At 44.0% G+C, this 26,500-nt stretch overlaps 2 protein-coding genes across 7 annotated transcripts in view; both read right to left on the bottom strand.

Moving 5' to 3' along the window:
• Positions 1–9,843, bottom strand: part of RSU1 (Ras suppressor protein 1) — a 203,752-nt gene extending 193,909 nt beyond the window's left edge. For all 5 annotated transcript variants that reach the window (XR_009247763.1, XM_058681817.1, XM_058681821.1 and 2 more), the window contains exons 1-2: positions 9,688–9,843; positions 9,340–9,451 (exon numbers count right to left, since the gene is read on the bottom strand). Coding sequence is in view for 4 of the 5 variants with exons in the window: in XM_058681817.1 (XP_058537800.1) it covers positions 9,340–9,448 (109 nt within the window). In the remaining variant the exon portion in view is untranslated. The remainder of the gene's footprint in view (positions 1–9,339; positions 9,452–9,687) is intronic.
• A 7,249-nt stretch (positions 9,844–17,092) lies between these two features.
• Positions 17,093–26,500, bottom strand: part of CUBN (cubilin) — a 278,970-nt gene continuing 269,562 nt past the window's right edge. For both annotated transcript variants that reach the window (XM_058681796.1, XM_058681795.1), the window contains exons 64-67: positions 25,776–25,957; positions 22,427–22,592; positions 20,697–20,932; positions 17,093–17,572 (exon numbers count right to left, since the gene is read on the bottom strand). In XM_058681796.1, the coding sequence (XP_058537779.1) occupies positions 17,465–17,572; positions 20,697–20,932; positions 22,427–22,592; positions 25,776–25,957 (692 nt within the window). In that variant the 3' untranslated portion in view covers positions 17,093–17,464. The remainder of the gene's footprint in view (positions 17,573–20,696; positions 20,933–22,426; positions 22,593–25,775; positions 25,958–26,500) is intronic.

Here is a 26,500-nt window from a genome sequence, read left to right as displayed (position 1 = left end):
TATTTTAATTACGTGATCATTTTTCATCCTTCTAATAAAAAAAATTAAAAGGTACAAACATGTAATAGGTTAAACAGGTACCTTCCTCACGACCTAAAGGCTTAAGTATTTATAGCTCTGAGAAACCAATTTACACCTGAACATTTGCAAAACCATTAGTATACTGAGGCTGCAAAGCACGTCAGCAGTCTCTCGTCTCAGAGGCCAAGATCCCTTCCCAATAACCTGGTGTGCTGTGTGCCTTTCAGCCTTTCAATGGGCTCAGTACGGCCTAAAAATTGCAAACTATTCTGAGTCCAGAGAAATTACTAACATATATGCAGAGAAATATATTAAACGAAAAGATGCTGCATAAAGTACAGGTACATTATAACTAAAGTTACCATTTCATGTAATTCAGGTTTCTTATAAGAAGCAATATTTCCCCAACACAGTCTCTCCAGCACCATACTTCGTCGTGTTTTAAACTAACGTTCTGTTGGAAGACGGGAGAAATGAATCCATATACAACAGAAAAAGATCTCGCATTTGGTCACTAAATTCAGTTAAGATTTGTAAGTGTTTCAGAAAACCATAGAGGGGGAGGGTCACACTGACCAGATCAAAGAGTAAGTTGCTTCTAGTGGTTTCTTCGACCATTAACGTTCTGCAACAGCATGATAAAACTAAGTTTCCAAGCCGACGGGCCGGCCGAATGCACGTTATTTGCCCAGTGCGGGGTTTTTAAGGAATTCTGAAACTGACGGCCTTGAGGTCAGGTCTGTGCCCCAGTCGGCCCTGGAAATCATCACTCCTTAACATCTGAGCCAGGCCCTCACTGTACTTCAGGGGTGCAAAAACGTGCCACAGTGTTACAGAAGCGTCCGACACACTGCAGCGTGTACCCCACCACCGGGACTTTATAGACCCTACATAACCTTCCGACTCGCCATCTGTAAGATGCTGACAATTACCATGTGCACCACAGGGTGATAGAATGCAAGCGTAACAACCACTCACCCCAACATAAACATGTGTAGATCATTCAGGACCTCTGGTGTAGACGTTATGAGCTGAATTGTGGCCCCTCAAAATTCATATGCTGAAGCCCTAACCCCCGGTGTCTCAGAATGGGGCTATATCTGGAGACAAGACCTTTAACGAGGTGATGAAGTCGACACAGGGCTGTTAGGGTGAGCTGTCATCCAAGCTGAGTGGTGTCCTCATGAGAAGAGGAAAGTGGACACGCACAGAAACACCACACACGTGTGCGCACAGAGGAGAGACCGTGTGAGGACGCAGTGAGGGAGCCGCCATCTTTAAACCAAGCAGAGAGGACTCAGGAGAAACCAACCCTACTGACACTTTGAGCCTGGTCTTTCGGCCTCCACAACTGCGAGGCGTAAATGCCTGTTCCGTAACCTTCTAGTCTAGAGGGTTTTGTATGGAAGCCCTGGCAGACGAATAAAGCAGGGAGTGTTATACTATCATTTGTCTTCCTGGTTTAACCAACACCTCCAATCCAAAGTACTCTTTTACATCGGTAGGCATCACACACGGGTGAAATCTGCCCAAAGGGGGCCCTGCAGATTCCAGTTCTCTTGTGTTTCATTGAGAGAAATGCGCTGACTGGTCAGCACCTCTCCATTCAGAAGCCCCTGGGTCTCCAATAGGGTTCAGGCCGGCAAGGTAATTATGAAACATGACAATATTAAAGATACTGGGAATCAGAACATAACAAAGGTGAGGTTGCTTTGACTGTGAAGTTCATGGAAGTACCATAAAGGGGGCTATCTCTACCCAAAGGAGGCGGCATGAGGAGAAAGGAAGCAACCGCCTAGGTAGCACTGGATGACAAAGCAGGAGGAGGTGTAGAATGTCCTGAGGAAAACAGAGGCTCAACAGTGACCTCTGCCGGCCAGACACTTGATCTACATGGGGCAGGAAGTCCCATGAGAAGCCCTGAGGAAAACACAGTCTCAACAGTGACCCCTGCGGGCCAGGCATTTCATCTACATGGACTGTTCCTCAGCCACATCTTTATGCTGAAATTGCTTTAAAGAATAAAAAATAAACCAGGGTGCCCAAACATGCTATTCAAAGCAAAGGTACTGTAAAGAAATCATCTCTAGCTTTTGCTTGGCAAAACTATAACTACAGGAGTGGATCTCCTATAACTAGATAAAATTTCTTTGAACCAGGTTCCTGTAAATTTATGGAAAGAGGAGACGTGATGCGGCTCTCAATTAGTAACCATATCGATTTTAGCACTGATTAGCACAATTAAGAGCTGGCTGTAATGGCAAAGCGGTGGGTGTTAACAGTTTCTGATGCTAAAAATCCAACTACTGCAGATTGATTACATAGTTCACAGTTTTCTTAACATAGCAAATATTAATTTATCAATGGACAGTTTAAAGTTTCAGTAGGTTGGAAACTCCCAGAGACTTGGCTTGGATAGCACCCATCCTGAAAAAATGCTAGGAAGTTCAACACACAGTTATTGGGGGATTTGTGGTACTTCACTTAGTCGAAAATGGCCACCATTTTTCCATGCCTGTCATTCTCCATAGACACAAGCACATCACCACCAACATCCTGTGAAATGCCCTGCTGCCTCCCCAACTACCTCCCACGTTGACCAAGGCTCTGAATTTGCCGTGTGAGGCCACGGTTCTTCCTCCTGACCTTGTCACACCAGACATGCCCATCTAACTTCCTGGCAATTCTCAATCGGGTGGGGAATGAGGCACTGGGTGCCCAGACACCATGCAGCAGAGAGATAAGCAGGCGAAGGTCACTGGAGAAGCACCATTACCGAGAATTCTAAAAGCTAAACAGACACTGCTTTGCATTTTTTTTACACAATCATGGATAAAACAGATTTTCAGATATTAGAAATAGTGAAGATGAAGACTAATACGTGCCATGCTACTGAACTAAAGTGTGTGGCCCCAAAATTCATATATTGAAACCTAATCGCTATCTGTGATGGTATCAGGAGGTGGGGACTTTGGGAGGTGATGAGGTGAAAAGGGTGGAGCCCTCAGGAATGGGATTAGCATCCTTGTAAAAGACACGTGAGAGAAGCTCATTCTCCAGTCACCATGTGGAGGTTCTACGAACCAGGAAGTGAATCCTGGAAGCGAATCCTCCAGGAATAATGAATCCGCCCGCGCCCTGACCTTGGACTTCTAGCCTCCAGAACTATAAGAAATAAATTTCTGTTGCCTGTAAGCCGCCCAATCTAAGGCACTGTCACGACAGCCAAACGGACTCAGACATGATGCACCAGATGGCCCTCTAGGTACTTTACAGATAATGACTCACAGCGAGTCTCTGAGGTAGCTATTTACCTTCATCATCCCCACTTTATAGATGAGAAACCTGAGGCGCGGAGAAATGACGTGACTTGCCCAAGGTTACACAGCTAGTAACCAAAAAGCTGCTTCCAAAAAATAAGAGGCCGAGGCTGACCGAAGCCGCAACGTCAATTGACTCATTATTAAATGTTCAGTCACACCAAAGGCATCATATTTTTTCTTTCTTTATTTCCTATCTGGATGAGACATTTTCCGTTTTTACACTGTCCTAAAATCAGAACTAGAACACTGAGCAGTTTATAGCATGTTCCTGATGGTTGTAACCAGGCTTCCCTCTGGAGAGTCAGGGAGGGGGCCGGGTAGGGGAGTCCTGGGTCGTGTTCCCTCCCCCGCGCTGTGCTTTCTACCCTAGCCTGCAGAGGCACAGCTCTTAGCAGAGACCAATCCTTCTGGCGGAGCTTTCTCCAAGCACTGTGCCAGGTACAGAGGTAAGAGAGGCATGCACACCAGGACCAGAGGAGACATGTAAACCAGGTTGGATGGGATGGTGGGTTAAAAACAGCACCGGGGCGGGGCACCTGGGTGGCTCAGTCGGTTAAGCGTCCGACTTCAGCTCAGGTCACGATCTCGCGGTCCGTGGGTTCGAGCCCCGCGTCGGGCTCTGGGTTGATGGCTCAGAGCCTGGAGCCTGCTTCCGATTCTGTGTCTCCCTCTCTCTCTGGCCCTCCCCCGTTCATGCTCTGTCTCTCTCTGTCTCAAAAATAAATAAACGTTAAAAAAAAATTAAAAAAAAAAAAAAAAAAAAAAAAAAAAAACCAGCACCGGGGCAGGGAAGTGGATGGATCAATCATACCGTCTGTCAGCAAGCACTGACAGGGGTACAGGAGGCTGGCTGGGGAGAAGAGGGGAAAGGGCTTCCCAGGCCAGGATACCACAGGGTTAAAAACACAATGGTGGGCGTATCTATGCAAGTTAGAAAAATAAAAAAGGAAAGGTCTAAGAATTATAGCTAACGTGACATGTCCTCCAGCTCCTTTATCTTTCCTAGAAGACAGCCTATATTGATAAGAAAGTACTAAGGGGGTGACCACCTCCAGGTTTAACAGAGCTTGTGAAACAGCCCTTCCAGAAAACCCATGATTATGTTTGTTGATTATCTTGCATGGTCCTTTAGAAAGACCACTGCCTCGGGGCGCCTGGGTGGCTCAGCGGGTTAAGCATCGACTTTGGCTCAGGTCATGATCTCACGGTTCTAGAGTTCGAGCCCCGTGCCAGGCTCTGTGCTGTCAGCTCAGAGCCCAGAGCCTGATTCTGATTCTGTGTCTCCCTCTCTCTCTGCCCTCACTCTGTCTCTCTCTCAAAAATAAACAAAACATGGGGCGCCTGGGTGGCTCAGTCGGTTAAGCGTCCAACTTCAGCTCAGGTCATGATCTCGCGGTCCGTGGGTTCGAGCCCCGAATCGGGCTCTGGGCTGATGGCTCAGAGCCTGGAGCCTGCTTCGGATTCTGTGTCTCCCTCTCTCTCTGCCCCTCCCCCGTTCATGCTCTGTCTCTGTCTCAAAAAATAAATAAACGTTAAAAAAAAAAATAAAAAGAACATTAAAAAAAAAAAAGACCACTGCCTTGAAGGTGAGTTATTTTTCTTTATAATTTATCTGAAAGATATTTTAGCCTAACCTGAAAAAAAAAAAACCACCAAAAAACTGATAAAGGTTTGACATCCAGAGGGCAATACACTTGAAGAGATTAAAAAAAAAAAAAAAAAAAAGTCACAAAAGACTTAAATAAAAGAAATGAAAAAAGTCTCCCTGGCTACTAATGGGATTCTCTGCTCCCACAGAAGCTGATTACAGGGCCCTTCAAAAGCGGCTTTATCATCCAGGTGAGGACAGCTGCACACCGCACAGGTCTGCAGCGAAATCTCTTCAATAAAGAGAACAAAATTGCTACCATTACTCTTGGAAGCTTTAAGGAGAATGTGTGTGCAGATTTCACGCCACGTAGGAAAAAAAAAAAAATAAGAAGGAAATAAAATGAGGGAGTAATTTCAAAGAAAGAGCAACCTGAATCTTTAGGAATCCTAGGCCAAAGTGCCAGATGCTTCGGGATCTGTAAAGTTACCACAGAAAACGTCAACATCTGACACAAATGCCTGACCCAGCCTAAGGAGCCCGCTCTCCTTGGTCCAGACTGTCGACTGCGACGGAACTGGTTACGTCTGAGGCTTATGGGCTCTATCCGGATATTCCTATTAAAGTCAACATTCACTATGTGCTCACGCAGTACCAGGCACGGTGCTGAGCACTTGACATGCATCAGTGCCCTTGTGGCTAATCCAGTCCTACGAGGTGGGCACTTACATTTCCATGTGATGATGAGGACTCAGAGAGTTTAAGTAGGTTCTCTGAGGTTCCACAGTATGAAGATCTGAACCCAACCTATGCAACTCCAGGGCCCCACTGGTAAGCACTGTATTCTCCCACTCGGGGGGGGGGGGGGGGGGGGCGCTGGCTCCGCCCAGAATCTGGCTGGATGGAAAACAGCAGCATCCGTCTGATGTCTGTCTCTGGCCCATGAAGACTTCCCCATCAAAGCTTTTGGGACCTGAACGCCTGAAAATATTTTTTAAAGACAATTTACTGTCTCAGAGAAAGCAAAGTGCTGCATTTATAAGACACGATTCTCCCACGCAGAAAGGCAGACGGTTCACGCACTTCAAGGAAGTACAAAACTTCCATTCTTAGTTTCAAAACTTATTTCTTATCTTTTGCGAAACTAAACAAAGTAAAGGATAATGAAGGGAAAACTTGAGACACAACGACCATTCCCTGCCCATGCAAATGAGTTGTTCCCCGTGGTGAATCTTCATGCTAAGACAGAAAACCTCATGGTTACAGTTAAAATTTTACCAGTAAAGAAATAGGGGAATTCTTATGCTACAGTTTAAGTAACCAGGTCAAACACTTTAATATCTAGATTGTTAAAATATACACAGTAAGCATTATGCGTACTACCAATAAATGAGCCCCAGTCAAGAAATGGGCTTCTGGAGGCATCCTGGAACCTTCCAGACTCCAGGAGTCCAGAAGTCAGGCAGTTACAGCAGAGAGGGGCCACTCGGTGGGTCTCCACACACCCCAGAAGCTGGAGGAGGTCAAAATCTCCGAATTTACTCCCCCAACTCCCCGAGACGCAGCCTTGCTCTTCCTTAAGCTACTTCCCTGGGAGAATAAGGATCTTGCTCTGCACCACCTGATATTACACCGGAAACAGCTTTCTCAGGAAGCAAGTGGCTATCTTTTCTTCTTCAGTAAAAGCCAAGGCTTCAAAGAGATAATGCGAGTGAACCGAAATAGCTATGCCACTCTCCCTACTTATAAATATTACATCAAGAAACGTCTTCAAAGCCGAGGGCTAGAAAGCTCCTCGGCCATGATGGGGAGCAGAAAGCCACGGGGCCACAAGTACTACAGAGAGAGGCCTCCCGCTCACGCTCCCCATCCTCGGTTCCAACAGAGCCTCCGGCGGTCACCATGACCTAAGCAGAGCCGGGAAGCGGCAGCACAGGCACACATCCAGATCTGCAACTGCCACTTCAGTCCCGGGGACAGTGGCTCTGTTGCTGCCCCCAAGATGCCATCACCACTTGAGAGAGGCCGACACATCTCAAGAGGCTGAGATGCTAATTAGCACAAAAGCTAAAGCTGAAGGGCAGGCATCTTAGGGTCACCAAATACAAACACTCTAGGACTTCTCGCCCCCGTTCCTTCTGCAGAGATGGTTCAAGAGCACCAGCGCCCATCTGTCCTGGGCACAAACCACGCGTTCACAGTAAAGTTGACTCTGCTCTCTCCATGCCTAACAAGGAATCCATCATCTTTTAGGTCTCCTGGATATCTCCCCTCCTTCTCCAAAGTCACGTCCTGGTGTGGGTCTCATCAACTCTCGGGCCTAATCCGTCAGGCTTTCCGTGATCCATCCAACTTTTCTGAGCACCCACTGTGTCCCCGGCACTATAGAGCAGACAAGTATGATTACCGCACGACAGCGTTGCCCCCACTCTCCAATGTGGAGAGACATCTCCATGAAGAACACATCACAGTCCCGTGTAACAAGAGTCACGAAGCAAGGCATATCCAACTTCACAGAGAAAGGGCGGTGTTTGCTCGACACTGACAGAGAGGGCTTCACAGAGGCTATGACAACTAAGCTGACTCTTGACAGATAAGTAAAAAGATGTGGGGGGGAAAGGAGAAGAAGAAAACAATACTTCGAAAGCACAAAGACCTGAAAGAGTGTGCCCTGGTTCGGGATGGGCAATCTATTCAGTGGCTGGGAAAACAAATGTGTGGAAAGGACAGGCACTAAGGTAGATTTCAGTAAGATTCAGAATAGCTCTGCCTGTCACGCCAAAGAACCTGGAGCATTACTGTTGGTAATGAACAACCAGGAGAAGTGTTGAAGGGAGAAGGTCCAACCTTAAGCCACGTTCTGCCTGAAGAAGAGTTTTATTTCACCTATAAATTATTTTTCAGGGCGCCCAGGTGGCTCAGTCCGATGAGCATCTGACTTCGGCTCAGGTCATAATCTCGCAGCTCATGAGTTCGAGCCCCACGTCGGGCTCTGGGCTAACCGCTCGGAGCCTGCAGCCTGGAGCCTGCTTCAGATTCTGTGTCTCCCTGTCTGTACCTCCCCCGCTCATGCTCTCTCTCTCTCTCTCTCAAAAATAAATAATAAACATTAAAAAAATTATAAAGAAATTATTTTTCAAATTTTGGAATTGGTTGTCAACGTCTAAAACTTAGGAAATTTCATATAAAAATCTGGATTCTTGGCTTCTTAAAAAACAACTCTGGCAACACTAAATCCGCATCCCCAGGTGGTGACAATTGTTTGGATGTGAGTAGCAGGTGTAGCAGCCGCCCCCTTCAGATGAGATACCTCTCATGAAGTCCATGACCACCTTCACCTGGCCCCAATGGACATGCGACTTTGCAGTCTCTGGTTTAGAGAGCTACACAGTAAGGTATGTTGCAGAAAAGCAACACTTGAAAACAAAAGTGGGTAAACAGGCTCAGCAAAACCGGAAGAGGGAAAGTTAGGGAGACATCACAGTAGCACAAGAAGGCGGTAACAAAAGCCTCAACTAAGTAGAATAAAGAGCCAAAAAAGGGTAGAGAGTCAAGAAACGTTTAACATACTCCAGGCATAAGAATAGTGATCACATAACTTTTCTGTGGCAATTGTTCAAGGATCAGAGACTGTATTAGGAGAAAGGAAGCATGATTCAAAAATTATTTTCTTTTTTTAATGTTTATTTTTTTATTTTATTTTTTTAAGTTTATTTATTTTTCACAGAGAGATAGAGAGAGTGAGAGCGTGAGCTAGGAAGGGGCAGAGAGAGAGGGAGACACAGAATCCGAGGCAGGCTCCAGGCTGTCAGCACACAGCCTGACGAAGGACTCGAACTCACAAAGGGTGAGATCATGACCTGAGCTGATGTCTGCCGCTTCACTGACCCGAGCCACCCAGGCGCCCCAATGTTTATTTTTTTAAGAGAGAGAGCTTGCGAGCCTGCCCGCAAGCAGGGGAGGGGCAGAGAGAGGGAGAGAGAAATCCCAAGCAGCAAACTCAAGAACTGTAAGATCATGACCTGGACAGAAACCAAGAGTGGGTCTGACGCTTAAGTGACTGAGCCACTTAGGCACCCCCAAAATGATTTTCAATTGAAAATAAAGTGGGTATTAAGTACACTGTGTGGGAAATCCACCCAAATGCAAACGATCAGCATAGACAACAATGAGGTACAGCTACACCTATCTGTGTGATTCTTTCCCTGGACTCTCAGGTTCATCTTCCAATCGGAACGGAGCGTAATTCTGATTGCAAACTTTCTGGGCTAAGCTCTCCACAAGCGAGGTTGACAAGCAGGGAGCGGGATGTAAATCTTTACAACCTCTCATACCGGCCGCCAGCTACTTGGAAAATTTGTAAACCCTCCAGCGGCTCCAAGGGGAAGACCCTGCCCGAGAACTTACACAAGCCGTTGACATCCAGCATGTTGGAGATGCCCCGGTCACTCATGTCCACTTCCGGCTGGTTCTTCTCCCGGCTCTCCTCCACCAACTTTTTCAGAGACTTGGACATGTTCTGTAGCAATGACAACAACAAGCACGTGGGCGACGGCCAGGGTGGTGCAGGGAGAGAAAGGGGAGACGCCCCGGGCTGGCACTGTCCAGTTTTCCCCCAGGCTTGGATGGTGGGCAACAGCCGGCAGGGTCCGGGTGCAGGGAGGGGGCGGGGCGGGGCAAGAGCGTGGGAAGCGTCCAATACTACTCCGGTGGCGCGGAGAGAGACGAACCCAAGTGCAAACCACACACACTCACCGCCGAAGGCAGCACCTAACAGGTGGGGCGAAAGAACCACAGGTTTCCGCAGGGCGCACTTGAGTGGCAAGAGATGCACTCGTTCAGAGCAAAACGCGGACCGGAACGGGGAACACGCCCTGTCCCGGAGCTCGGCGCAAGCGCACACCCTGCGGCTCGCCGCTCCACGCCCCGCCCGCGCCTGACCCTTTCCAAATTAGGAAAACAGTTTACTAGACGTGGCTCTAGGGTGAAGCTCCGCCCACAAAGGAATGTGCACCCGAGGGCTGACCAATCACGTCCGTCATTTGGCCTGGCGACTCCGCCCCACCCCGAGGTTCGTTCGTCCCCCGGAATGCCTCCGGGTTTGCAATCCGCGCAGACCCGCCTGGGAGCCTGCGCAGTAGTGTTGGCGCAGGCTCGGTTCGTGGGCCGAAGCACTGAGTGCTTTGGGAGGAAGCGGGAAGGTTTGGAGGGGCATTGCGGGGTGAGGGTGTTGTAGCTGGGCTTGGGAGGTGGGGAAGGGAGAAGTTGCCTGTGTACTTCTTCTATAATTGAGGTTCCATTTATCAGCAGTCGCTGCTTCCCGCTGTATCAGGAGCTCAAACGCAAGAACTGCACGGGGTCTGTATTCCCAGCAGCACCCAGCTCGGAGTCCCGGACCTCTGTGTCACGTGAAGGGGAATACACACAGATAAATGACTTCTCTTTTCTTATACTGCACTCAAAATTATGACATACTTTAGTTTGCTTTCTATTGAATGATGAGTTTTTAAATGCAATTTTCATTGTTGGTTTTTTGTTTTGTGTGTGTGTGTGTTTTACTGGAGTTTCTAACTGCTTTTCTTTTTCTTCCTGTAAGCCTCTTTATCGTATCTCCCGTTGCTTTAAATCCACTCAATTCGGGGCGCCTGGGTGGCTCAGTCGGTTGGGCGGCCGACTTCGGCTCAGGTCATGATCTTGCGGTCCGTGAGTTTGAGCCCCGCGTCGGGCTCTGTGCTGACAGCTCAGAGCCTGGAGCCGGTTTCAGATTCTGTGTCTCCCTCTCTCTGACCCTCCCCCGTTCATGCTCTGTCTCTCTCTGTCTCAAAAATAAATAAATGTTAAAAAAAAAAATTAAATCCACTCAATTCTTCTTGAAGACTTTAGGAACCTACTAGCTTTCTGCTCTAACTTAGACTAATTATTTCTGCTCTTCCAGCTGAGAGCTGATCTGTGGTTTCTTTAACTGGGTTCCTGGGTTTAAACAGACCTTTCTTGTATACATCTTGCTGGAGTACCGCTCAAGTAAACTTCTCTGTGACCATGTATAGGAGGCACAAATTTTGAGTAGCTCTGTGTTTTAAAATGTTCTTATTTTGCCCAACCCTTTCTTATTTGCCTAGCATGGAATTCTAGGTTCAATATCAGTTTCTCTTAGATCTCAAAAGCATAGTTCGATCGATCTATGCTTCCAATGTTGACGCCCAGAAATGTGTCAATCTCCTCCAGTCTTTGCAGGAGAACTATTGTTTTCTCTTGGGAAGCTTTTGTGATCTTTGAATTGTTTATCATGTTCTGAAATGCCACCATAATCTAATTGGGGGTCTTTTTAAATTTAATCTGTTTAGCATCCGTTTGGGCCCTTCCTTTTTTAAATTTTTTTTTTCAACGTTTTTTATTTATTTTTGGGACAGAGAGAGACAAAGCATGAACGGGGGAGGGGCAGAGAGAGAGGGAGACACAGAATCGGAAACAGGCTCCAGGCTCCGAGCCATCAGCCCAGAGCCTGACGCGGGGCTCGAACTCACGGACCGCGAGATCGTGACCTGGCTGAAGTCGGACGCTTAACCGACTGCGCCACCCAGGCGCCCCCCGTTTGGGCCCTTCCAGCTGAAGATTCATTTCTCTCTTCCTCTCTGGAAATTTTTTTCTGTTATTTCTGTGAAATGTCTTTCCAGCCATTTTCTCTGATTTCGCACCTTCAGGAAATCTGTCAGAGGGCAGCATCCTAGGACAATTTCCTATAGGTATCTTGTTTTCCACCTCATGTATTTCATTAATTTATCTTTTTTTTACTTAACGTTTTCGGAGATATCTTAATGTTGTCTTCCAAACCTTCTATTAAAATTTTAAGTTCTGGCTATTAACCAAAAATACTGCCTAAGATCTCCTCCTTGATTACATTAGCCCCGAACTTTTGTTTGATGAGCGCACTCTTCTCAAATATCTCTGAGGATAACACTTTTAAAAAAAAAATTTTTTTTAATGTTTATTTATTTTTGAGAGAGAGAGAGAGAGAGAACGAGTGAACAGGGGAGGGGCAGAGAGAGGGAGACACAGAATCTGAAGCAGCCCCCAGGCTCTGAGCTGTCAGCACAGAGCTCGACACAGGGTCTCCACCTAAAGGGGCTCCATCTCACAAACCTGGAGATCATGACCTGAGCTGAAGTCACAGGCTTAACCAACTGAACCACCCAGGTGCCCCTTTGAGGATAACAATTTTCAGATTTCTCTTCTGTTGACTGAATTGTGTTTTCTTGTGCCCTTTTTCTGTTATGTTATCCAGTGATTTCGCAGTCACACTACTGCAGTTCTTCCTGTCTGGTGATTCTTGGTTGTTTTTTCATATTCACGCATGAAGATCGGAGCTAATTTTTCTAGATAGCCAGGGTGTGGTTGTTTTCCTCTTTTATTTGTGATGCGTATTTGTTTCCTTCCTAGGTCAGCATTAATTTTACCTGGGCTGTGCGTTAAATTTCTTCAGAGGAGGTGTCCCAGTTTTGTGCCTGCCGTGTAGTCACATGGCTGCCTTTGCAGGGGCAGGGAGACGGTGAGTGGCGCGCTCCAGCTAATACGGTACTTGCATTGCTGGTCTCACCTCCTCACGCTGCAGCTGCCAGCCCCATATCCACATAGTGCCTGGAAAGCCGATTCCCAATTCTGCTGCATATCTGTCTGGAGATTACTTTGGGCCGCAGTTTCTTTTTTTTCTGATTCACTTGTCATCATGCTTTTGTTCACTTCCTCTTTTCCAGAAATTTATTTTCATTTCTTCATAGTTCTCCTCTCCTTCCCTTCCCTTTTGCAAGTACAGTTGTTTTTTTTTTTTGTTTGTTTTTTTTTTTTGAGAGAGAGAGAGAGCGCACATGCTCATGTGTGAGCGAGTGGGGAAGGGATGGAGGGAAAGGGAGAGAAAATCCTAAGTAGGCGTCTTGCTGTCAGTGTGCAGCCTGATGCAGGGCTCAGTCTCACCACCGTGAGATCATAACCTGAGCCGAAATCAAGAGTTTGACACTTAACCAACTGAGCCACCCAGGTGCCCCTTGCCAGTGTAATTATTAATAAAACATGTCCCTAAGTTCCAGAATTTTATAACATGGAAAAGGGGCCCAGGCTCCTTGGATATGTGACCTGTGCAGTAACACAAAGTTCCATGCTTAGCTGGGCCCCATGTTTGGTTTAATGCTCTGCTGTCACCATCTTGAAATGTCTAATAAGATTTGAACAAGGGGCCCTGAGTTTTCCTTTTGGACTGGGCCCTGCAAATTATGTAGACAGTCATGCATGCAAAAGTTAATATTTATCAGAGCTTAAATCCCTTCCACAGCCTCACTGCCAAGTGCTCTGTGCTTGCATACAGTCTGTGCTTCAAAACTTCCTTCCCATTGGGAGAAATGTTCTACCCCCCACCCCCAGCCCACAGAGTGCTCCAATCAAAGATAGATATGGAAGATGCCTGGGCCATACGAGGTACACTAGATTATGGCAACTAGCAAATTTACATAAATTATTACATATGTCATTACTTCTAAAAATGCCTTTTTATTCTCTAGACTTCTATACATTTATATATAGTTACCAAATTAAAATTTGAAAAACAATTTTTCATGAAATATCCAATAGTTAAATATATAATTTTTCTTCCAATAGCTTCCTGTTTAAATGGATAGCCATGGGGTGATTTGTAATCCCATAGGTAAAAAGTTTTTTTTCCATTAACATTATTTTTGATGCTGTTGTATAATCTCTATTTTTTTACTAAACTAACAGCAATTACATTTAAAATTTTTTTCTGGGTCATATAACAATCTTTTTAAATAACTTTGACAGGCCTATGAAAATAGTTTATAATAATATTTAATAATATTTCATATTTAATAAGTTCACACCTACTGCTTCAGGCTGAATGGGAGGCACACTCTTGGGTGGTTGTCAAGGTTAGAATCATAGCTCTGTCACTCAAGTTTTATATAAGTTTTCAGACCTCCTTTTTCTCAACTGTAAAATGGGGGTGATCATTCTTAGTGTTTTATTTCAATGAGTGATATATGAGAATGACACCTCGCAGAGGGCAAGTGTTACATAGATATTTGTTCTAATTATTCTTAGGGTTTTTTTTAAGTTTATTTATTTTGAGAGAGAAAGAGAGAGAGGGAGCACCTGGGAGCAGGGGAGGGGCAGAGAGAGAGAGAGAGAATCCCAAGCAGACTTTGTACTCTCAACATGGAGCCCAATGTGGGACTTGATCCCATGAACCATGAGATCGTGACCTAAGCCAAAATCAAGAGTCAGACGCTCAACGGACTCAGCCACCCAGGCATCCCAGTTCTAATTTTTCTTAATATAATTAATATTGTTAGTACTCCCTTGGTAAGTGTGTGGCATATTTTTAACAAATTCCTTCCAGTAAACAGAGTTGAAATGTAATAGAAAATTATGGCAAATTATGACATCTCTTAGCCCCCAACTGTCACTGGCCCCGACCATGCCCTAGGGATTCACAAGAATGCCTGGAGTGACAGAATATTCCACTGGGTCCAGAAAGAGCCAGTGGTGGCCTCTTGCTGAGCTACCTCAAGGGTAAGTCTGGCCATTATTGGCCAATAATGGCCAGACTTACCCTTGAAGACTAAAAGGCATGAGGTTTGTTCTTCCTGCTAAGGTCCAGTTGTTTAGGGAGACAGAGACTCAAAGGGGAAAGAGATCAGGTAGTAGTGGAAGCCTGGCTCGCCCCAGTCCTGGGTTGCCAGATATAAGCAGGTAGGGATGGGTATTACCAGGAGAACTGAAATCGGATCGTGCTGGAAAAGGGTCCTAAAGCCACCTTCTATGCCAAGCATCAGCCCTTTGTTTGCTGGATCCTGGGGAGGCCGGAAGGGCGAGGTGGGTACTGGAGTCTGTCTCTTGTCCCCGCCCTGCTCTTCTCAAGTTCCCAGTGTCACCTAGAGTGGGATGGGGTCAGAAGGTAACCATGAGACTTTCCCTTGCTTTACGTTTGTACTTGCTTGTATTCCTTCAGACCCACGCGGACTATCACGTTCCATTAACTTCCAAGTAAGACCTCCCCTCACCCGCCCCTCAAACTCATTCATTTTTTGTTATAGCTTTTTGGATTCCGCTTTATGGCCTGCAAGCAGCATTTGGGTGTATCTCGATATTTAACAACCAGGAGGCCTGCACCAGTGTGAACTTGTTGATTGTTAGCTCTGTGCAGGGCTGATCGCTCCCGATGGAGCTCCGTGATCATGCAGTTTGGGAGCCAAAAAGTTATCACTTGGCCACCAGATCTGCGAAGGTGGCTTAACAAGTTTCACCAGCTAAGGAAATTAAAAATTTTGCCTCGGGACAGGCTCAGGAAACCAGACAAGATGGACGTGGGTAATGGGGTTTTTGAAGTAGGAGGACATCAGTTGTATGTATGGCTGTCTTGTTCACTACTTTATCCCTGGTTGTTCTTAGTACATGTCACGTAGTAAATGTTCAATAAGTATGTATAAATAAGTGAATTAAAACAGAACCAGCGGAAATTAGATGCATCTTATTAATGGGAGATGATATGATCTTATATATAAAAAACCCTAAAGATTCTACTAAGAAAACAAACTGTTAGAACTAATTAGTGAATTCAGTAAAGGAGCAGGATGCAAAATCAACATACAGAAATCAGTTGCATTTCTATTCACTAACAACAAACTGAGAGAGTAAAAAAGCAATCCCAATTACAACTGCATCAAAAACAATAAAAAAAGAACACTTAGGAATAAATTTAACCAAGGAGGTGAAAGACCTGTACATTGAAAACTGTAAGGCAATGATAAAGAGATTGAACAAGACGCAAATAAATGTAAAGATATCACATGTCCTTGGGTTGGAAGAATTAATATTGTGAAAACATCCATATTACCCAAAGCGATCTACAGATTCAAAGCAATCCCAATAAAAATTCCAAACTCATTTTTCATAAAAATACAAAAACAATCCCCAGATTAGTCCCCAGGAAAGACTCTACATAGCCAAAACAATTCTGATTAAAACAAAAAGATGGGGTGCCTGGGTGGCTCAGTCGGGTAAGCGTCTGACTTTGGCTTAGGTCACAATCTCACAGTTTGCAGATTAGAGCCCCGCTTTGGGTTCTGTGCTGACAGCTCAGAGCCTGGAGCCTGCTTTGGATTCTGTGTCCCTGTCTCTCTCTGCCTCTCCCCTGCTCTCTCTCTCTCTCTCTCTCTCTCTCTGTCTCTCGCTCAAAAATAAACATTTAAAAAATTACACAATAATATTGCCTATGTTTTCTTGAAACTTTGTGCCTCCTAGATATTTTAATGTACCTCCTGGGAAAGTGCATCTCTCTGTGCATAACTCTTGTGGATACCATTACTCTCATGACGCGACCTGAGATCAAATCCTTTTACTGTCTGACAGCTGCATATGTTTGTCTTGCCTTCAGATAAAATTCCCATCCTTTCACATGTTAGTGTCAAATTTCTCTATATCCTGTACCTTTGTGATTCATTTTCAGGTAAAAGAGCAAAATGTTGTATCTCCCCATACGGAATTTCATCTTGAGTTTTTGTCCATTGCCCCGGCTCGTCAGGACCCTGTGGATTGGATGGTTCCGTTCGGTGCATTCACGTCTCTGGCCAATAACAGGTCGTCTGTGAAAGTCATGTATCTACCCATAACACAGAGTTCAAGGAAGCGGGAATTGTAAAGGTGAGAATGTTTTATTCATGTGGCTCTGTACTCTGTGCAGAAGCAATTTTTCTGGCACTTGAGTATCCGAGTAGGATGAAGTCACACATTCCACAGCGCCTTCCTTTCACTTTGTCCCATGTTGTTAGGAAGACTTAACTTTGCATATTTAGCATAACATGTTTGGTTAAAGGCAGCAGAAAACTTTACAAAAGCGTTGTTAAGCTATGTAGGACTTTACATTCAGTGCTGGTAAGCTAGAAATGGACAATGGTGGGACATAGGTAAATGAAAGCTCAGAGAAGTTAAGGAAGCTTCAGCAAGGAGGGCTAACAGTCAATGCAGGCAGCATGGCTCCATAGTTCGTATTCTGAAGGATCTGCGTACTTCATCCACATGTAAAAATTCAACTTGAAAACCTACACCTGCTAGTGAAGGACTAAATGCTAATGAATTAAAAATGAGTGCAGCGTCATCACGTACAATTCATTACTGTTTATTACCCCTCATTTGACATTCACAGCGAAAATCATACTCCTGTTTTATCATTAACTTTTGACAGTTTCCATCACATTTGCTATAATCATTTCCAACTTTTTAAGGGATCTTAGGAACTTTTCGGCTCAAAGTGTTAGAAGGAAGGGTGACAAGCACAGCCAAGGCTAATGAAGCTACATTCTATATTAAAACAAAAATATAATGTATGCATATTGATTCCACACACACGTTGGTGAAAACAAAATTCAGATTATTCCCAGTGGCAGAGGCAGAATCCTGCATCAGGATGGCAGACATGTGCTCATGCCCGAGGGCCCCTGCAGTACAGCCGACACACCGTGTTACATAGTTAGCTGTCCCAAGTTAACCGGATGGCTGATGGCCGCAGTGCATACTCTGCATGAAATTTTACGAAGACCCGATGTGAGGAGGCCACAAAGGGAGCTATGTTCGTGTCCTAAAATTGGAAAAAAAAAAAAAAAAGTAACCAATTACACATTTTGCACATTTGAGCATCTTTCTGGAAACGTTAGCCTAGGAAGAAAGTACTACATAAAGAAATTTTGTTGAATTTACATAAACCTGCATATTTTTCTAGAAGGAATCTTGCTAAGAATTAATATGGATACCTCAGAAAAGAATATTGGTGGTGGGAGGTGAGGATCAAAGGGAAATGGAGATTAATTGGTAGTGGATACAGGGTTTCTTTTGGGAGAAAGGAAATGTTCTAAAATTGTTTGTGGTGACAACTCTGAACTACATAACTCTAAATCTACTAAAAACAATTGAATGTACACTTTAAGTAGGTGGATTCTATGGTACGTGAATTATACCTCAATAAAATTGTCATAAAAGTTGAATTTCCAATCCAACTTCGTACTAAAATTTTAATTTTTCTGACGGAAACACATACTTATTCTTCCAACTAAAACAATCATATCAGTAAAGTGTACGACTCTCCCCTGTTAACATCTGCAGTTTCCTTTTAGGGTTTATTTTCATAACCTTTCTGTCTTCAATAAATGGCGCCGTGAAACATGGATATTCGCATATAATAGAACGAAACTACACCACACATAAAAATCAACTCCAAATGAATTAAAGACCAGAAACCATGAAACTCCTAGAAGAACACATAAGCACTAAGCTTCTTGACATCGGTTTTTGGCAATGATTTTTTGGATGTGATACCAAAAGCAAAGGCAACAAAAGCAAATATAAACAAAAGGATCTACATGGAACTAAAAAGCTTCTGCACTGCAAAGGAAGCCATCAACAAAAAGGCAATCTACTGAATGAGAGAAAATATTTGCAAATTATGTATCTGATAAGGGGTTAACATCCAAAATACATAAAGAATTAAAAAACAATCAAAATTGGGGCGCCTGGGTGGCTCAGTTGGTTGAGCGCCGACTTTGGCTCAGGTCACGATCTTGCGGTCCGTGAGTTCGAGCCCCGCATCGGGCCCCTGTGCTGACAGCTCAGAGCCCGGAGCCTGTTTCAGATTCTGTGTCTCCCTCTCTCTGACCCTCCCCCATTCATGCTCTGTCTCTCTCTGTCTCAAAAATAAATAAACATTAAAAAAAAATTAAAAAAAAAACAATCAAAATATATAAAGAACTCAACTCAGTAGCAAAAACAATCCGATTTAAAAAATGGACATAGGACCTGAATAGTCATTTTTCCAAAGAATACAGATGGCCAACAAGTACGTGAAAAGATGCTCAAAATCACTAATCATCAGAAAAATGCAAATCAAAACCACAATGAGATATCCCTTCATACCTGTTAGAATGCCTATCATAAAAAAGACACGAAATAACAAGCGTTGGCAAGGACGTGGAGAAAAGGGAACCCTCGTGCACTGTTGGTGGGAATGCAAATTGGTGTGGCCACTGTGGAAGGCAGTATGGAGATTCCTCAAAAAATTAAAAACAGGACTACCATGTGACCCAGCAATTCTACTTCTGGGAATTTATCCAGAAAAAACCAAAAACACCAACTTGAAAAGATATCTGCACCCCTGTGTTCATCACAGCATTATTTATGATAGCCAAGATGTGGAAGCAATTTAACTGTCCATCAATGGACGAATGGATAATATATAGGATCTATATTTATAATATTATATATTTGTATATTTATAACATGATAAGGGAGTATTATCCAGCCACAAATTGAAGGGAATCCTGCTGTTTGTGACAACACGGAAGGTCCTTGAGGTCATTATACTAAGTGAAATAAATTAGAAACAGAGAAAGGTAAATACTACATGATCTCACTTATTTGTGGAATCTAAAAAAACGAAATGAAACGAAAACAAAAAACCAAATTCTCAGATATAGAGAACAAACCGGTGGTTGCTAGAGGTGGGAGGTGGGAGATTGGTGAAATGGGTGAAGGTTGTCAAAAGGTACAAACTCCCAGTTATAAGTAAGCCCTGGGAATGTAGTGTCTATTTGAACGTTGCTAAGAGAGTAGAGCTTAAAAGTTCTGGTCACACACACACACACACAAAATTCATGTCATACACCTGAATCTAATACGTTATATATCAATTGCATCTCAATTTAGGAAAACCAAACAACTCTTTAGATTTTTAGCTGCTGTAGTTCACTGCCTTATTAACTAGCAAGGCTGATAAATAAAGAGCAGAACGGTAAGAACTGATATTCTCTCTACTGTGGTCACATTTCCCTTACTGGAAAGTTCCGTATCTACTTTCACATAAAACGAGAAGGTGGCGAGGACAGACGCAAGCAAAATTGAGTCCCTGTCAGAATCCTATCTTGACGTTTAAGGGAGATCTATCACACCAGAACTTTACAAGAACAACTACTAGTTACTAGACCCATTTTCAATATCTCTATTTATTTCTTCAAATAATTCCTACGATTTTCAACAAGAAGTAGATAAAATGGAGTCAGGTGTTCAAATGGTCTGTAGTTGTATTCACGGAGAAAACAATATGGGTATTCAACCCTGGGAAGTGCATTGAAATCATGTATGGAGCTTTTAAAAAACAACGTACAACAGCCCCTGTCCTAGAAATTCTGGTTCAGTGGATGGGAGCGGGCACTGGAAGTCTGGACCCCTACGTGGCGGCCCAAAGCGATTCTGATGCAGTGGAGTCTGGGAACTATTACTATTAATTTAACGCAGTGCCCACTAGGTGGCACTCGTGCTCCCCAAACAGAAAGGAAAATCTGGAAACTGCTGAAATTTGCAAAAGGCTTGTGCTTTGTACTTTGCATGTGTCTGCCTTTAAAAGTGTACAGTAAGTTATCATTTAAAAATAATAAATGGGAATTTTATTTTTTTTTATTTATTTTTTTTTCAACGTTTATTTTATTTTTTGGGACAGAGAGAGACAGAGCATGAACGGGGGAGGGACAGAGAGAGAGGGAGACACAGAATCGGAAACAGGCTCCAGGCTCTGAGCCATCAGCCCAGAGCCTGACGCGGGGCTCGAACTCACGGACCGTGAGATCGTGACCTGGCTGAAGTCGGACGCTTAACCGACTGCGCCACCCAGGCGCCCCAAAAATAAATGGGAATTTTAAAATGTTTGTTTTACTCACTGCCCCACAATATGGTCCAGAGGCTGGAGAATTAGCATCCGGTCCATTGTAGAGTATGAGATAGTTCTGGACACAGTCTCCGGGATCATCAATGCTGACAAAGTAAAAGCTGACCGTGACAGGTCTGCCAGCAGGAGCAATGATGGTCCATTCACAGTGAGTGTTGTTTGGGTAAGTTCCCGGGTAGCCAGGGCTGGTGAAGGAGCCACTGTGTCCGTAAAGAGTTCCACCACAGCCTACAAGGAAACCAACACAGGCCGTTATATTCAACAAAGTGGAAACCATCTCCTTGTGAGGCAGGAAGACGGTTGCTATTTTCTCAAGGTGCTGAGACACTCTGCAAGAACAGAGGTGGCAGAAAGCCCTTTCCAGTTCCTTCTGTGGGCTATATCCCTCCCACTGCCTCAACACCACCTCATCCCACCTTCCCCCACCCCTACCATGTATTCTGTTCCCTGTATATCATGACTTGGGACCGCTTCCTCTGAGTCCTTTCTTTGAAAACAGTGGGTTGGGAAAACAAAGAACTTGATAAAATAGCTGTAGGCGAGAGTAATTCAAGTTGTTGTGTACTTTTGATGGCGTGGGGCTCTCCATATGCAGCAAGTTGATGATAATGACGGGAGTGAAGTAAAATTAAAAGTGGAATTCCAGGGCTGACCCGAAAGACTGTATCCTTGTAGGTTTTGACAATAATTATTTAATTGTAAAATGACTTTCCTGGGCTTATAACTGACAGTACTGAGATTGACATACTCAAAAACAGAGCCCTGTAAGTATTGGTGTTAATTTGCAAATGCTGTCATTATTTAGGCCAGATACCCTGGGCACCCAGATATCCCACTGAACAGAAAGAAACCTCATGGTAAGATTAAATGGCGCTGGGCTGGGTGTCTAACCCCTGGAGGTTTGGTCTTGCTTTTGCCAAAATCTTGCTGTGCATTCTGGAAAACTCATTAACCTCATTTTTATTTCCTCCACTGCAAAATCAGGGCATCGGAGATCATCTGTAAGCATCTTTAGCTGCCAAGATTTAAGTTATTTCTTGTCCCTCAGTATATTTAAGTCATTTTTATCATCCTTACCTGGAAATTTTTAGATATTTTGAAATACCTCAACGGGACTTCTCATAAAGATATTCCTCCTCTCTTGAGTGAAATATATTAACATGACTTAAATTTCCTCCAGTTACTTGATAACCAACCAACCAAACGTGCAGGAAGTTACTTGACTTCCCTGAAAAAATGCACTTTCACCCCCGGGACTGCTGAAAAATGACTGGTGCTATCAAAGGCACAGCTGTTTACTTACACCCAAGTATGTGTAAGTAATTTGGCTTTAGGTACACATTTTTTTTTAATTCTCAGAGAACTACCTTGATGATCAAACCGAAAGTTAAAAATATGGCAAAATCAGAATTTATAAAGGAATTTAAAAATGTATATCATATCTATGCTTTATATGTATGTATATTCATATATCTACTCTTTATATCTCTTCATATTACAAGAAACATGTAATGTAGAAATAATGAGTGAGAGTAGAATTGAAAAGGATATCTGTACTGTCATTGTTAACAAAAATCTCTATATTTATTGGAAAACAATACAGTATACAGATGGCTAAGAGGTAAGGTCACTTTTAATTGTCCTTTTTTATGAGACACCACCCCCCCCCCCAAGTTTTTCCTCACTTGCATCAATTTCCCTTACAAAGTGCAAGTGTCTTACCAGAGGGTGATGAGGTCCAGACAATTTCATACCCAAGACCGGAAGTTGCACCATCACTCTTAAACCGTAGGTACAGTTCATTGTTTTGAGAAAAGATAGGATTTGGCTGCAGGGTTCCACAGTATGTGCCCAGTAAGGGCGAGCTGCTGTCACTGCCGTTTCTTACCTTGAAAAATGAGCCATTAATTATTATACTTAAGCATTTTATTCTTCCTTCTCTGACTTTCCGTTGCCATCCACTGAGACATGAGACCATCTGAATGACAACCTCTTTTGGAAAAGCTTTGTCTTTTTGTGTACTTAAGAATGAAGAGTTTTCTGAACATACACCCAGAAGTCACGTTCTCTTGCAAAGGAGAGAAACATCCAGTTTGTAGATCAAAAACCATTTGCATTTGAATTCAGAAATATCTGTGAAATTTCAAAAAGATGGGAGGGGGATATTGCCTGCTCCATTTCCAGTCGCTTCTATTTTAGTTTATTCATTATACTGTGTGTATGCTTTTTTCCCTTTGAAAATTGCTTGGCTATGAAGGGGCTATGAAAAAAAAATCAATGTAGGATGTATAATAAAGTCCAAAACCAAAGGAATTTCTGTATAGGAAAAGGACACAACTCAATAAATTTATAAAACTTGACTATTAGGTAATTTTAAAAACATTCTGAAGCTGAATAGTTTTTTGTTTTTTTTAGATTCACTGCTTGGAGGAGAGGCATATAAAAAATGGCAATGAGTCAGTGTGTGAGAATGGGTAACCACAGTGAACTTGACTACCTTCTGTTCCCAGTGTTCCTTCTGCACATTCACAGCCTCCCTATTTGGAGGAAGACTCTTGAGGAGTATTAAGGAAATGTTACCCAGGCAATGGAGAGCTGGAACCAGCTCAACATGTATGAGTGGAGATTTTACTGACATATGTATTCAAAATTCTTGGAAGTTCCTCCGTTGCCTTTATAATTTCACAGTTTAGCATTTGGCTAATTGCTGGCTGTCTTAAGTCATAAGAGGCACAATGGTTAGTCTTCGTGTTGATCTAAACCGAGATTCTTTTTAGGTCTATGCAGTAGCCAGTGGGAGAAAACAGTGCCTTTTTGTCCTTTTTGGATTATGCTGCTAAGTGGCCTTGCCATAGTTGGCATAGCCAGTGAACTACCTGCATTCAGAGAAGGCTGCCATATTCAAGAATGCTGGAAGGTCAGACCTGCTACCACTCTATTCTTTTTTTTTTTTTTATGTTTATTTATTTTTGAAAGCACAGCGGGAGAGGGGCAGACAGAGAGGAGGACAGAGGATCTAAAGTGAGCTCTGCACTGAGAGTAGAGAGCCCAACGCGGGGCTCCAACTCAGGAACCGTGAGGCCATGACCTGAGCTGAAGTCAAACACCCAGCCGACTGAGCCACCCAGGCACCCCTACCACTCTATTCTTCCCTTTGGGTCTCTTTCCTCTGGGCCCTGTTTGAGAAGGCTGTGCTCTGAGAGCTTAAGTTCGATCTCAAGTCCCACTAGCATCCTATTCATTTATCTCTGTAGAGGGGGGATGGGACAATGAGAGCAAGAGACATCCTTGAGCCTGCAGACGATCCTGAAAAGGGGGGATGAAGGCACTAAAAACAAACGCAGATTCCATATGTGGTCCAGAGCTTGGCTTTTGTGTGGTAGTAACATGGTCCGAATCCTCACCAGGAAGTTTCTGTTCCTGCCGTGGTTAACGTCAATGGGATGGGGAGGTTTGCTGTTACGGCTGCCGATAAGCCCTGCTACGGTCTTGCCATCAAAAACCAGACTTGGCTACACTTTACAGGCCACACTTGCAGTTTCCTGTCTTTGCTTACTGGACAGGAAGTTTCAAACCAACTTCCATGGGATAGGAAGGGCAGCCAGGAGGAGTAGTTCCCACCTCTGGTGCTGGAGAGCTAGCCTGCACGTCCCAGCATCCAGAGGAAAATGGCAACTGTTAACTCCAGTCACTGACGGTCAGCTCAGGCTTGAGGTGGACCCAGGGTAGCTGCACTGTGACTCTGAACGGACGGGATTATTCTGTCCTTTCTCTGTATCCCCTCCTCTGGCTTCTGCCTCACACTTCACAGAAGTGGGTGAGGCACAAAGGTCTGCGTTTAATGCCCTGATTGATGCAAACAATACTGCAGTACTCTCATTTCCTCCCTGCTACATTCATCTCCTCCTCATTTCCTACCATGACAAGGATATTTGCCATGATAAAGGCCCAGGCTTCCTTCCAGCACTTGCTACACTATAGATGCAGAATATTCATTAGCAAGGGGCACCTATGTGGCTCAGTTGGTTGAGCATCGGACGCTTGATTTCGGGTCAGGTCATGATCCCAGGATAGTGGGATCGAGCCCTGTGTGGAGCTGCACACTGAGCGTGGAACCTGCTTAACATTCTCTTTCTCTCTGCGCCTCTCCCCTGCTCTTGCTCTCTCTCTCTCTCTCTCTCAAAGAAAAACAGAATGTTCATTAACAAAAGATTTGGATTAATTCTATAGGGGAGAGCTTCCCAGAATAATAAACTCCTTAACAGCTGTAGAGGAGCAAATAAACTGCTTGGAAACCTTACAGAAGACTCTTGTTTACATGAAACAAAGCCCATTTAGAGCAACTTCAGGTATGATTTAGATTCAAATTCATTTCATGGAGGAATTCAGCATTTTGTATATACAAGCCTCAGGTTTCACCTTAGTCTGCTCCCTAAGAGTGAATACATTTCCAAAAGAGTGTGCAAAGAACACCCGCGTGAGCTCTGGGGTTTTCATGGTAAAATATAGGCGCTGTGCTCCACGCACTGTCTGTGCTGGTAATGGGCTCATCTTCCTGTGAACAGCAATGTAATGGGTCTTCTCACTGAGTGTAGGTGGTGCAGGGCAGAAGGAATGCAGAGGGCGTTTGCATGGTACTGCTGAAGAATCACAAAAGTGCCAGCCCCCGGCCCCAGGAACATGGCTCTGCTTCCTCCAGGTCCTTGCCGGTTCTCTCTAAACCCACACATCGCCTCTCTCCACCCGGAAGCTTCTCTTCCCCAAACTGCATTAGGTCTGCTGACCGTGCTGATGCTGTTAGTCCTTTCCAGGTGTGAGGGAATTGACTCTTTCCTATCTGTCTTTCCCATGGACTCTGAGCCTCGGGGGCCCTGCCTATGTCTTGTTCCCTACTGGATTCCCGGTGCCTATACCTAGAAGGATGCTTGGTAAATATTTATGGGATGGAAGAATAATGAATAATCATGAACAAGTAAGGGATCCAAGATTAGAAGTAGCAGAGAAAGAGGTGAAAAATCTTCAGTGATCCATCTTTTAAATAGTTCTTTAGATGCGATCAAATGTACATTACCTCCAAGAAATCGTGCGTGCATTCACTTGAGTCCTCGATGCCAAATGAATGAAAAAAGAGGGAAATGGTGTGGTTCTGAGGGGCCGTGAGAGTAACAGTGCAATCCATGTTATTGTTATAATTATCTGGCCATCCCGGACTCTTGAGATTGCCAAATGCCTTGTTATACTCTCTGTTGCAACCTTAGAGAAAAAAAAAAAATCGCAATTAATGTAGGCATCCCAACTTTTAGTGTTCTTTCAACCTGACAGAATTCAAGATTATTACATTTGAACACACTTTAGAAAAAAAAGCTATTTCAACCCTCTCACCTTTGGGATAACTGGGGCCATAGGAAGTGAGGTAACGGCAAATAGCGCGGATGCAATGTGGTGTCTCGTTAACGTAAAACGCCCCCATGAGAAATATGAAATATGAGCATTCTCCTTTGAGGATGAACTTTCTAGAATTCTCTGTTCTCTTCTGATCACATTTAAGTGGAGTTGGTTGACGTTTAGGCCTTTTTTTAGGCACAAAGACTCTGCAACCATGACTGACTTTTGTATGAAGATTTCTATTTATATCCTTTGATAAGTTACTCATTCTGATAGAATCGGTAAATTGTTCATCCTTACCATTTTGGGTGAAACCACCAAAAGCTTTTCTATTTGTTTGTGGTTTGTTTTTAGGCCGGTTCCCGCCCAGTTTGGAGCCCAACATGGGGCTTGAACTCATGACCCTGAGAT

The sequence above is a fragment of the Neofelis nebulosa genome, chromosome 8 (assembly GCF_028018385.1).
Source record: "Neofelis nebulosa isolate mNeoNeb1 chromosome 8, mNeoNeb1.pri, whole genome shotgun sequence".
Classification (NCBI taxonomy): domain Eukaryota; kingdom Metazoa; phylum Chordata; class Mammalia; order Carnivora; family Felidae; genus Neofelis; species Neofelis nebulosa.
This window is presented reverse-complemented; position numbering and strand designations above follow the sequence as displayed.